Here is a 13,684-nt window from a genome sequence, read left to right on the forward strand (position 1 = left end):
TTACAGGGATAAGGCAGGGGAGTGGGACTAGGGGGAAAGCTCTATCAGAGGGCCGGTGCAGACTCGATGGGCCGAATGGCCTCCTTCTGCACTGTAAAGATTCTGCGATTCAGTGACTATCGGTGTCATCTGAAAGACAGCACCTCCGACAGTGCAGCACTCCCTCAGCACTGCGGAGAGTCGGCCTGGATTTTGTGCTCGGGAGTGGGGCTTCAGCCCAGAACCTCGTAACTCGGAGACAACAGGGGGCCCACTGAGTCACGACTGACACTCCAGCAGGAGGGTGGAGGGGGTAAAGATTTCTGCCCATTGCTTCTCAGTAAAAGCATTCAACCCCAGTGTGGAAGGCCAAAGCAGCGCTGGCCCCCATTCACCCGCTATCTCGTCCCCTCCGGGACACAACCGTTTGCCGTCTGGTCGGTTATCTCTGTGTTCTCCTCACATCAGCCAGGCCGCAGTCACACTGCTCATCCTGCTCCACGTACAGGTTCCCGCACCGCTGACCCCCAAAGAGTCGATCGGAAGCCGGGAAGTTGAACAAACACATGGCTCCTCCTTGCTTCAAACTCCTCTGCAGGTCATCCTCACTGCAGCTGCTGAAGGCCTGTCCGGGGAGGAAGCTGGACGGGGAGAGACACAGGAGAGCGTTCATTTTCACACCTTGACCCAAAACCAGGCTGACAATTCACGCAGGGGATCGGGGCGTCGCTGGAGGGACCAGCATTCATTGCCCGTCCCTAATTGCCCCCTGGAACTGAGGGTCTCGCTCGGCCATTTCAGGGGGGGCAGTTTGAGAGTCGACCACGTGGTTGTGGGTCTGGAGTCACGTGTAGGCCAGACTGGGTAAGGAGGGAAGATTTCCCTCCCTAAAGGGGGCATTAGTGACCCCGATGGGGTTCTATGACAATCGATGATGGTCGTCATGGTCACCGTCACTGAGACTCGCTTTATACTCCCAGATTTATTAATCGGATTTAAATCCCACCAGCCGCCCGGGGTGGTGGGGGGTGGGGTTTGAACCCGGGTCCCCAGAGCCTGGGCCTCAGGATTACTCGTCCTGTGACATTATAACTAAACCACCATCTCCCTCTAAGTGGGAGGGTTTGGGGTTGTGACATGACAGGGGGTGTCCAGAAAATCCTCATATTCCAGATTTATTAATTAATTGAATATAAATTCAATGATGGGGTTTCAACTCCATGTCTCCAAATCACCAGTACAGGAACAACCATTACACCAGCGTGAAACACCCCCTCCCTCCCTTCAGCTCATACCTTTTCTTGAGTTAGATACAGAGTAAATCTCCCTCTACACCGTCCCCATCAAACACTCCCAGGACAGGTACAGCACGGGGTTAGATACAGAGTAAAGCTCCCTCTACACTGTCCCCATCAAACACTCCCAGGACAGGTACAGAACGGGGTTAGATACAGAGTAAAGCTCCCTCTACACTGTCCCCATCAAACACTCCCAGGACAGGTACAGCACGGGGTTAGATACAGAGTAAAGCTCCCTCTACACCGTCCCCATCAAACACTCCCAGGACAGGTACAGCACGGGGTTAGATACAGAGTAAAGCTCCCTCTACACTGTCCCCATCAAACACTCCCAGGACAGGTACAACACAGGGTTAGGTAATTATTTAAAACAATAACCTATTTCTGGGTGGCCGCTTCTAACTGATTGAATTCGATTTCACACCTTGCCTTGGCGAGGTTTCAACTCGGAACCTGTGCATTGCCTGAACAAGGCCTATTTCGCAGCTTTCCCTCAGGACTGACGCTCTGTGTGGTCTGTGCTCTGAATACTGGCACTGAGAGTATCAGCCTTGATTATGGAGCTCAAGTCTCTGGACTGGGAATTTAAACCCATGAGCTGATGGTCCATGACCTTGTAACTTGCAAAGTGCTTTGTCTTGTTTTGTACCAGCCCCCCAGCCCCTCTGCTGTCTCACCCTGTCGAGGGCTCCATAATGCAGCCTCCAAGGCGCTTGGGATTCAGGCAGGTGCATTTCCGATCGTCCGTATCGTGACTGATCCCCAGGTTGTGTCCAAGTTCGTGAGCCACAGTCGAGGCAACTCCCAGCACGCTGACCGAGTGATCCTGGGATAAACGGCAACGTGAGACAATATCCGGGGAGCAGCATTCCTTCCACACACAGACAGCGTTACACTCAGCACCACACCCCCTCTCTAACCCTGTAACCTCCTCCAGCCTCTACACCCCTCCCTATCCCTGTAACCTCCTCCAGCCCCTACACCCCTCCCTATCCCTGTAACCTCCTCCAGCCCCTACACCCCTCCCTATCCCTGTAACCTCCTCCAGCCCCTACACCCCTCCCTATCTCTGTAACCTCCTCCAGCCCCTACACCCCTCCCTATCTCTGTAACCTCCTCCAGCCCCTACACCCCTCCCTATCTCTGTAACCTCCTCCAGCCCCTACACCCCTCCCTATCTCTGTAACCTCCTCCAGCCCCTACACCCCCTCCCTATCTCTGTAACCTCCTCCAGCCCCTACAACCCTCTGAGATCTCTGCGCTCCTCCAATTCCGGCCTCTTGAGCATCCCCCCGATTCCCATCGCTCCACCATTGGCGGCCGTGCCTTCAGCTGCCTGGGGGCCCTAAGCTCCGGAATTCCTTCCCTAAACCTCTCCACCTCTCTCTCTCTCTCTCCCTCTCTCTCTTCTCCTTTAAGATGCTCCTTAAAACTGAACCTCTCTGACCGAGAATTTGGTGGTTCAGTAGTTACAGATCCCGGTGCTTTCACTCACCGACCCACCAGGCGCGCTCTGCGCTCTCTGTACACTGACTGGAAGAGCACTACGCTCCTGGGACAATAGCGGCTTCCCTGGGCCTCACACACCTCACTGGGCCTGAACCTGCCCTTGCTTAATATTTAACCAACTCGGAGACCCACAGCCCAGCAACAGGCCCTTCGGCCCATCGTGTCAGTGCTGGCTCTTTGAAAGATCTATCCAATTCGTCCCCGCTCCCAACCCCTGTTCTATCTCCCCATTTCCCTGCCAAATGTCCCCCCTTCCAGTATTTATCCGATTCCCCCCCTTTTGAAAGTTCCTATTGAATCTGCTTCCACCGCCCTTTCAGGCAGCGCCTTCCAGATCACAACAACTCGCTGTGTAAATAAAAAACAAATTATCCTCATCTCCCCCTCTGGTTCTTTCCCCGATTCTCTTCAATCTGTGTCCCCCTCTGGTTATCGACCCTCCTGCCCAGTGGAAACAGTTTCTCCTTATTTACTCTGTCCAAACCCCCTTCCTGATTTTGAATGTCTCGATTTAATCTCCCCCTTAACCTTCTCCGCTCTAAGGAGAACAATCCCGGCTTCTCCCAGCTTCTCCACATGAACTGAAGTCCCCTCATCCCTGATACTTCACCCAGAATCCTTTGAGAAAATGGCCTGTGTCCCAGGCTTATGTAGGCCTCAGGCTCCACAGCCTCCAGTACAGTTGATCCCCTCACCACGTTGACTCCACCTGAACGGTCCTTGGAACACATCGAGCTCTGCGACGCCATGCCAACCGTGCCACCGTTAAAAGTGCCCCCTCTGGAAAGCGGAAAGACGGAATCGGGATTATACTCATTTGCCTCTCTCTTTCGGTGCACCGGGCTAGCACACAAACTCCATTGGCAACCCGTGGTAAGGACCAGCAGCGTCAGCTGTGGCTCAGTGGCCGACAGTCTCCAAGTGACATGGTCACAGGTTCAAGCGCCACTCCCGGGGCCCAGGTGGCATTCCCAGTGCCCAGGTGGCATTCCCAGTGCGGTGCTGAAGGGGTGCGGCACTGTCAGAGCTGCTGGCCCCTGGATACCTTCTCAGGCGGGTGGGCTCAGAGTCTGATGCCACAGAATCACCCCCAACAGTGCAGCACGCCCTCAAGGGTTGGCACACACGGGGGTGGGGGTGTTGGCCTGGATTATGGGGCACAAGCCCCCGGAGTGGGGCGCGAACTCACGGCCTCCAGGCTTGGAAGCGGCCTACACAGGTTTGAACAGTTCGGTCCCTCACGGGCCACGGATGACAGGGCCAAAGGGCTTCAGGAGAGGAGATTCGATATGGGACATGGTGGCAGCGGGGGCCTGGGCGGCGTGACTTACATTAACAGCTGGGCGTTGTCATGCGGAAGCCGCGACAGAAGGTTGTCCTGCCTCCATTTTAAAAAGCTCTTCAATGTGTCACCTGGGCTCTTGACGACCTCAAAGGGATCCTGCTTGCTCCACACCTCCACCCCAACCAGTGCCACCCGGATGTTGAGGGGTCTGTAGAACTGGCGGGAGAAACACAACCTCAAATATTCGTCAGCCGCCAGTCGGATTGAAACAGTAGCTCACAGGCGAAACCTTCCCCCAGGCGCTCGGCAGCCGCGCGATCGGACAACACCTGAACCCGAGACACGCGAGAAGAAATTCAGGACAGGCGACCAAAACCTCCGGCAAAGAGGGCGAGGGGGAGAGGGCGAGGGGGAGAGGGCGAGGGGGAGAGGGCGAGGGGGAGAGGGCGAGGGGGAGAGGGCGAGGGGGAGAGGGCGAGGGGGAGAGGGCGAGGGGGAGAGGGCGAGGGGGAGAGGGCGAGGGGGAGAGGGCGAGGGGGAGAGGGAGAGGGGGAGAGGGAGAGGGGGAGAGGGGGAGGGGGAGGGGGCGAGGGGGAGGGGGAGGGGGCGAGGCCGAGGGGGCGAGGGGGAGAGGGCGAGGCGGAGGGGGCGAGGCGGAGGGGGCGAGGCGGAGAGGGCGAGGCGGAGAGGGCGAGGCGGAGAGGGCGAGGCGGAAAGGGCGAGGGGGAGAGGGCGAGGGGGAGAGGGCGAGGGGGAGAGGGCGAGGCGGAGGGGGCGAGGCGGAGGGGGCGAGGCGGAGAGGGCGAGGCGGAGAGGGTGAGGCGGAGAGGGCGAGGCGGAGAGGGCGAGGCGGAAAGGGCGAGGCGGAGAGGGCGAGGCGGAGAGGGCGAGGTAGAGAGAGAGAGAGAGACAAAGAGAGAGAGAGAGCGAGAGAGAGAGAGACAGAGGTTGGGGCGGAGGGATATAGGGGGTGAATTCCAGAGCTCAGGGCCCCCAGGCAGCTGAAGGCACAGCCGCTGATGGTGGAGCGATGGGAATCGGGGGATGTGAGAGAGGCCGGAATCGGAGGAGAGCAGAGATCTCGGGGACAGGGGTGGGAAAGGCCAGGGTCACGTGAGGATCAATCACAAGAAACAGCTCGACTCCCACAGACAGAGACACGAGGGGTCAGGAGACTGTCTAGAAGGTTCTATACTCACTGCATCCACCTGGTTCGCGATTTCCAACAGACGCATCTGGAGGGATTTGAGGTTATAGCCGCTGTCTCGAAACTGCGGAGAGAGGGGGCAAGCGACATTAAAGGGAATGTACCCCGATCCACTTACAGCTCCCAATCCCAGCTCAGTGACTGGGGGAGGTCCCAGTCCCTCAGCCACATGGTGCCTAACCCTTCCCCAGCTGCCTTCACTTCCACTCCCAGCCAGAGAAATAACTTGCATTCTGCTAGCGCCTATCATAACCACAGGACGTCCTGAGTGAACGGCGTACCCTTTCTGAAGTGCGGACACTGTTGTAATGTATGGAAAGCAACAGCCAATTCGTGCACAGCACGATCCCACATGACCGAGATGAACTGCTTCCCAATGACGTTGATTGAGGAACAAATATTGGCCCCAAGACACTGAGGAGAACTCCCCCAGCCCTCCACCTCCCTGCTCAATGGGAGAAAAAGGGGACCAATAGGAGGGTTAGGGAATTGGAGCGATGGTCTTCAATGGGAGAGTTAGAGGATTAGGAGAAAGGTCTTCGATGAGGGAGTTAGGAGATTAGAGGGGTGGTCTTCCATGGAAGAGTTACAGGATTATAGGGATGGTACAGCAGGTAATAAAGGCGGCAAATGGAATTTTGGCATTTGTTGCTAAAGGAATAGAATATAAAAATAGGGAAGTGTTGTTGCAACTGTACAAGGCATTGGTGAGACCGCACCTGGAGTACTGTGCACAGTTTTGGTCCCCTTACTTGAGGAAGGATGTAGTTGTACTGGAGGTGGTTCAGAGGAGGTTCACTAGATTCCAGAGATGTGGGGCTTGTCTTATGAGGAGAGATTGAGCAGTTTAGGCCTATTCTCACTAGAGTTTAGAAGGATGAGAGGGGACCTAATTGAGGTATATAAGATGCTAAAGGGGATAGACAAAGTAGATATGGAGCAGATGTTTCCCCTTGTGGGGCATTCTAGAATGAGAGGCTATAGTTTTAGGCTAAGGGGTGGTTGATTTAAACCAGAGATGAGGAAGAATTATTACTTTTCTCAAAGGGTCGTGAATCTGTGGAATTCACTACCTCAGAGTGCAGTAGATGCCGGGACACTGAATAAATTTAAGGAGGAGATAGACAGAGCTTTAATTAGTAACAGGGTGAAAGGTTATGGGGAGAGGGCGGGAAATTGGAGTTGAGGTTGAAATGAGATCAGCCATGATCGTATTGAATGGCGGGGCAGACTCGAGGGGCTGAATTGCCTCCTCCTGCTCCTAGTTCTTATGTTCTTCTGGTCTTCGATGGGAGAGTTAGGAGATTAGAGGGAGGGTCTTCGATGGGAGGTTTAGGGGATTAGAGGGATGGTCTTCAATGGGAGAGTTAGGGGATTAGAGGGAGGGTCTTCGATGGGAGAGTGAGGGGATTAGAGGGATGGTCTTTGATGGGAGAGTGAGGGGATTAGAGGGATGGTCTTCAATGGGAGAGTTAGGGGATTAGAGGGAGGGTCTTCGATGGGAGAGTGAGGGGATTAGAGGGATGGTCTTCGATGGGGGAGTTAGTGGATTAGAAGGATGATCTATGATGGGAGGGTTAGGGGAGGGTCCTCAATAGGGGAGTTAGGGGGTTAGAGGGATGGTCTTCTATGGGAGAGTTAGGGGATTAGAGGGAGGGTCTTCGAAGGGAGAGTTAGGGGATTAGAGGGAGGGTCTTGGATGGGGGAGTTAGGGGGTTAGAGGGATGGTCTTCGATGGGAGAGTTAGGGGATTAGAGGGAGGGTCTTCTATGGGAGAGTTAGGGGATTAGAGGGAGGGTCTTCGAAGGGAGAGTTAAGGGATTAGAGGGAGGGTCTTGGATGGGGGAGTTAGGGGGTTAGAGGGATGGTCTTCGATGGGAGAGTTAGGGGATTAGAGGGATGGTCTTCGATGGGAGAGTTTGAGGGATGGTCTTCGATGGGAGAGTTAGGGGGAGGGTCCTCAATGGGGGAGTTAGGGGGTTAGAGAGATGGTCTTTGATTGAACTCTCCCATTGAAAACCCTGTCTCTAGTTCCCAAGCGAATTTCAATGTCTGAGCAACTGAACATGGCCCCATTCAGCTCTAGTGCAACATTCAGTTTAAGCCAGACTTCCTCTGAATTGAAAACCTACCCATTAAACTATGTGGAGTTGGCCCTCTAAGTGCTGAGACACCAAGTCAATCACCTACCTCTTTGTTGTCAGCAACCATCACCAGCTCAATGTATTTGGTTTCCGTGAGAATGTCTCTCTTCGACTGAGGGAAGAAGTCATTAAATTCATGAAGATTCAGTCTCAAAGTATGTGAATCAATACATTTATGTTCATCTGACAATCCTCGGAAAACATCTGCAATTTCACAATGGAACACAAGTATTGTCTACAATATAAAAAGGCCACTTGGCCCATCCCTCCAATCCCCTAACCCTCCCATCGAAGACCATCCCTCTAATCCCCTAACTCTCCCATTGAAGACCATCCCTCTAATCCCCTAACTCTCCCATCGAAGACCATCCCTCTAATCCCCTAACTCTCCCATCGAAGACCATCCCTCTAATCCCCTAACTCTCCCATCGAAGACCATCCCTCTAATCCCCTAACACTCCCATCGAAGACCATCCCTCTAATCCCCTAACTCTCCCATTGAAGACCATCCCTCTAATTCCCTAACTCTCCCATCGAAGTTCATCCCTCTAATCCCCTAACTCTCCCATCGAAGACCATCCCTCTAATCCCCTAACTCTCCCATCGAAGACTATCTCTCCAATCCCCTAACTCCCCCATCGAAGACCATCCCTCTAATCCCCTAACTCTCCCATTGAAGACCATCTCTCTAATCCCCTAACTCTCCCAAAAACCATCCCTCTTGCCCACTGACCCACACATTGAAGGCCATTCCTCTAATCCTCCCATCGAAGACCATCCCTCTAATCCCTAACTCTCCCATCGAAGACCCTCCCTCTAATCCCCTAACTCTCCCATTGAAGACCCTCCCTTTAATCCCCTAACTCTCCCATCAAAGACCTCCCCTCTAATCCCCTAACTCTCCCATCGAAGACCCTCCCTCTAATCCCCTAACTCTCCCATTGAAGACCATCCCTCTAATTCCCTAATTCCCCAATCGAAAACCATCCTTCTAATCCTCTAACTCCCCCATAGAAGACCCACTCTCTAATCCTATAACTCTCCCATTGAAAACCATCCCTCTAATCCCCTAACTCACCCATCGAAGACCATCACTCTAATCCCCTCACTCTCCCATCGAAGACCATCCCTCTAATCCCCTAACTCTCCAATCGAAGACCATCCCTCTAATCCCCTAACTCTCCCATCGAAGACCCTGCCTCCAATCCCCTAATTCTCCCATCGAAGACCTCCCCTCTAATCCCCTAACTCTCCCATCGAAGACCATCCCTCTAATCCCCTAACCCTCCCATCGAAGACCATCCCTCTAATCCCCTAACTCTCCAATCAAAGGCCGTCCCTTTTACCCCCTAACCCTTACATCGAAGACCATCTTTCTAATCCCCTAACTCTCCCATCGAAGACCATCCCCCTAATTTCCTAACCCTCACATCGAAGACCATCCCTATAATCCCCTAACCCTTCCATCGAAGACCATCCCTATAATCCCACTAACTCTCCCATCGAAGACCATCCCTCTCGCCCACTAATCCTCCCACTACATATTCCTCTGATCCAAGCTCATACCCTGTGAAGATGTGACTCGTCTGCCTGAGGAACATGTTCCAGAGCTTGGTGACTGACAGCACACCGTTTCTTATTGAAGTGGACAGGTTGGATCCTGTGGATAAGGTGCACTTGATTGTTGACCCCCACAAGGGGCTCAATCCCATAACTTTGGTTCTTATTTAACACGATTAAACCTCTGAGAGGGGAAAAAAAGAGAAATATTTCAATGAGCGGCCTGGAGATGGACATCGTTGGCTGTTGATTCTGGACAATGAGGCTTCAAGTCAATACTCCCATACATCAATACTTATCAAAACAGCTGTGCTACAGATTGAAGCCATTGGGCCCAACATTCTCATACTAACTCTTCAACTGAATCAGTCTGCTCTAACCCTGTTTGTTATCCATCTGCCCTCCTCACTCACCCTTCAATATCTAATAACATTTCTTAGAGTGCAGGAAAGATTCACGAGAATGGTTCCAGGGGTGAGGAACTTCAGTTACGTGGACAGATTGGAGATGTTGGGACTGTTTTCCTCGGAGAAGAGGAGACTGAGAGGTGATTTGATCGAGGTGTCCAAAATCACGAGGGGTCTGGACAGAGTCGATAGGGAGAAACTATTCCCATTGTGGGGAGGGATGGAGAAGCAGAGGGACCCAGATTTAAGGGGATTGGAGAAAGAAGCGATGGAGACACGAGGAGAAACTTTTTCACACAGCGAGTGGTTAGGGTCTGGACTGTGCTGTATGAGAGCGTGGGGGAGGCAGATTCAATCGAGGCTTTCGGGAGGGAATTGGATTATTATCGGACAAGGGAGAATGTGTAGGGTCAGGGGGAGAGGCACTGTTGTAAAGGTTGTTTAGTGTCTCACTAAAAGATCTGGAGTCTTGTACGATTGGTAACTACAGACATATCCAAGGTGCCGCCCTGTCTGGGTGAAGTTTCCAAGCCTGCTCTTTCCACACTCTCCCACCCAATCTACTTTCACGTGACTCTCTGCATCACACACGGGAGGGGGCCTGTTCTCCAGTCCCACATTAACTCTTACTCTGCCATTAGCCCTTATACGACGATGGTTATGCAGCTACCGCTTAAAGACATATCGCAACATCCCCCTATCTTTTCAAAATGACTTCCCACCCTCTTCCAGCCAAGTTTAACCATTTACAATATAATCTTTACTTTGCTGGCTACTCCTTCTCCCCACCCCTCCCCGAGTCTCTGACTTTATAAATTCAGACCGTCTGAAGGCCTGACGACTCTTCCCGATCTCGCTCTGTCACGTTTAGAGGAGTGGGTCGGCTTTGTCCGTTTAGCGTTGAAGTTGTGGTGCTCTGCGCTTCTCCGTATCAGCAACCAACTTCTCTCCGGAGGGAATGTGCATCCCTAGAGCGGACCCGGATTTCCATTTTCCGTGCATGTTCTCCCTGAACGTTGATCCTTCAGGAATTTCGTCGCCGCCCATTGCACTATTTCAGCCAAACATTTCTTTCCTCTTATTTCCTTATGAATCCTTTCATTCAGCCCAGCAGCTGCTGAGTCCAGCTGCCTCTGTTTCGGAGTTATCTGTGAGATCCTTGTTCAGGCTGAACAACATCGCCTGGGCACACAGCTCCTCTGGGGGAGTTTTGATTCCATGGTCCCCCTTAGATCCTTCCAATTCGCTCGCTGGACCGACAAGCTGTTTCTTAGAGTTTTCCTTTCCTGCTTCGAAAGTCTGGATCTCCTTTCCCAGAGTGCGCATCTCATCCCGCGTCTCCGTGACACGTCCTGCTTCCTGTGAACCAGACTCCAGTGTTCTCCTCAGTGCTCGTTTTCCGTTAGTAAACTCATCCCCGAAAGCTGATCATTCCTGAAAACTGACGTTCAAGTTCCCATTCTTTAATTTCACTCCCGCCAATTGTTTCGGAGACTCTTCACGTCCCTTTGTGGGAATGCCGACTTTGCCTTGCAACCGTTTCTTGACCTTCCAGGCTCCTGGTTTTTCTCTGTCTGCAGCACAACTTTGTCCTTCGTTTCGGTTTCACTGTCGGCCAGGTCCGTGTCCAGCGACGTCTCCACCTTGTTTCAGTTCCGCAATCGTGCTACTCCCGGCTTCATTCCTTATCCGCCCGCAGCTTGGACAGTTCCACGGTTTTTCCTTTCAATGTCTCCTCTTTTCCATTCAGCCCGTTCCTCCTGCTTTTTTTTCCCCCCTTGTTCCGATGAAGAGTCATACGGACTCGAAACGTTACCTGTGCTTCTCTCCGCAGATGCTGTCAGACCCGCTGAGTTTTCCCAGCTATGTTTGTTTTCCTTCAGCTCTTCTGTCTCTGTCTTGTACCTTTTGGCTCCCTCCTGGAATACCGAATGCTGGTGAGTCCTCTCAGCCAACTGGCTCTTTAGTTAGTTCAGGATGGCGTCAAATTCATTCTCCTTCCCTTCGTAATTTCCCAGAGGAACCAACTTTGACCCGCGGGATCCTTGTGAAGGTCCTTCAATGGGTTTCCCTCTTCTTTGCAAAGCTCAATTGCTTTGTCTTAATTTTTCTTGTCGTTCAACAGAATCTCCTCGAGTTGCTTCTGTTCATCCATTCTCCTGCTGAAGACAGCCTTCATTTCTTCGAGCTGCTGAAGGGTTCTGTATTCTTTTTGCGTTTGATCTCGAACAGCGATTGCTTTCAACTGCTTATTTGCTTGTTGACCTCTTGCCGACTCATGCGCTTCAGTGCATTGCTTTATCGCGACTGATAACTCCAATGCTGTTTTTGCTGAATTAGTGTTCAACGTCTCTTTTAGCTCCTCATGTTTTTCCATGGCTGTGTATTGATTCTTCAAAGAGTCTTGCAAGCTCATGACATCTTTGCGTTCCTTTCTCTGCTGGTTTTGCCTAGCTGTACACCGTGTTGAGTTTTCTCAACTCCCCCTTTGATTTTCCAACTGTGGATTGAGGGTCATTATCTCCTCCTGGTACCTTTGTGACGTCTCTGAAATTTATTTGTTTAGATCTCGAACAGTTTGGCTCATTGAAGAATTCAGTTTATCGTGCATTTTCAAAGGTATATACTCAGCCTGAATCTCGCACTTCAAATCTCCCAGTTCAGCTTCGATACCAACATTTTCTGATTTTACTTCTGCTTTTTCCTGTTCCACTTGCCGCAGAGTTTTTTCCCCCCCCTTGTTGTTCACTACAAGTTGCAGGTACACTTCTGGAAACATGTCCGCGTCTTCCAAGAGGAAATCATTTGGACCTGACAAAAAAGATTTCTGGGACTTCTGGAAAGTTTTGTGCCTCTCTGGTGCCCTCGTGTAGCTTGTTCAGGTATCGTCTCCCTGGGCCTGAGATCTCCTTCGGTGCTTTATTGGGGTGTTCTAGACCTTGTTTTAAGGTCTCCACAATTTGGAGTTTAAAATATTTGTCAAGGCCTTTTAACGTCTCACCAAATGCGGTTGAGGATTCATCTGCACCGTGGTTTAGGGTAGCTTCATCTGCGTATACACCAATCGAACATACCGACGGATTGACCTGCACTTTTTCTAATTTCTTACTTAACCCTGATGTACCCCAGTATTCGAAAAATCTTCTGCTCCAAGATTCCCAATCTTGGTTTTGGCTCCTGACTGAGCCAAAATGGGCCTGATCATTTTAATTTTCATCCCATGGCCGTTTCTTTATAACTGGTGAGTACCTCTTTCAGTTATTTTTCTCTTCAAATTGGTTGCTGTCCCTTAAAAGCATCTTACACCAGTGGGTAAACATTCCGACATCCCCAGTCCCTTTATTTTTCCAAGGGATAATCCTCAGTCTGTGCCTCGGCATTACTGGTTCACCAGCCACGAGAAACAATCTTTCATCCTCTCAAAAACATACACAACCTTTAATCGCCCAATAATCTCCACTTAACGCACTCTCTCCCTCGCTCCCTCTCTCCCGCTCGCTCCCTCCCCCTCTCGTTCCCTCTCTCCGCCCCCCTCGCTCTTTCTCTCTCTCAGGTGCAGTGAACACATAGATACCGCCCACAAGTACATACCTCAGGCCTGCACAGAGACTGACACTGACTCGAGAGTCAGGGAAACCGTGAACTGCGCCGTGATAATAACAGTTAATCTGAAAGAAAGCAAAAAATAAATATTCCAAACATGCACATCACAAGCTCCTTCCCCTGACACATGTCCCTGTAATGTACACGAGGGCTGCTGTGCCCCACTATATGCACAGGGGCTGCTATTATCTATAATATACACAGGGACTGCTATTCTCTATAATATACACAGGGACTGCTATTCTCTATAATATACACAGGGGCTGCTATTATCTATGATATACACAGGGACTGCTATTCTCTATAATATACACAGGGACTGCTATTCTCTATAATATACACAGGGACTGCTATTCTCTAGAATATACACAGGGACTGCTATTCTCTGTAATATACACAGGGACTGCTATTCTCTATAATATACACTGGGACTGCTATTCTCTATAATATACACAGGGGCTGCTATTCTCTATAATATACACAGGGACTGCTATTCACTATAATATACACAGGGACTGCTATTCTCTATAATATACACTGGGACTGCTATTCTCTATAATATACACAGGGACTGCTATTCTCTATAATATACACAGGGGCTGCTATTCTCTATAATATACACAAGGACTGCTATTCTCTATAATATACACAGGGGCTGCTATTCTCTATAATATACACAGGGACTGCTATTC

General features: G+C 51.3%; 1 protein-coding gene across 1 annotated transcript in view; it reads right to left on the reverse strand.

Annotated features, from left to right (window-relative positions):
* The window catches only part of adam15 (ADAM metallopeptidase domain 15), a 91,811-nt gene that overhangs the window by 54,240 nt on the left and 23,887 nt on the right, over positions 1 to 13,684 (reverse strand). Inside the window, exons 4-11 of the mRNA XM_078535421.1 lie at positions 12,981 to 13,057; positions 8,989 to 9,166; positions 7,469 to 7,534; positions 5,271 to 5,342; positions 4,118 to 4,287; positions 3,482 to 3,566; positions 1,955 to 2,103; positions 443 to 620 (exon numbers count right to left, since the gene is read on the reverse strand). Coding sequence (XP_078391547.1) covers positions 443 to 620; positions 1,955 to 2,103; positions 3,482 to 3,566; positions 4,118 to 4,287; positions 5,271 to 5,342; positions 7,469 to 7,534; positions 8,989 to 9,166; positions 12,981 to 13,057 — 975 coding nt within the window. The remainder of the gene's footprint in view (positions 1 to 442; positions 621 to 1,954; positions 2,104 to 3,481; positions 3,567 to 4,117; positions 4,288 to 5,270; positions 5,343 to 7,468; positions 7,535 to 8,988; positions 9,167 to 12,980; positions 13,058 to 13,684) is intronic.

Source organism: Cetorhinus maximus, unplaced genomic scaffold (assembly GCF_964194155.1).
Source record: "Cetorhinus maximus unplaced genomic scaffold, sCetMax3.hap1.1 HAP1_SCAFFOLD_452, whole genome shotgun sequence".
Classification (NCBI taxonomy): domain Eukaryota; kingdom Metazoa; phylum Chordata; class Chondrichthyes; order Lamniformes; family Cetorhinidae; genus Cetorhinus; species Cetorhinus maximus.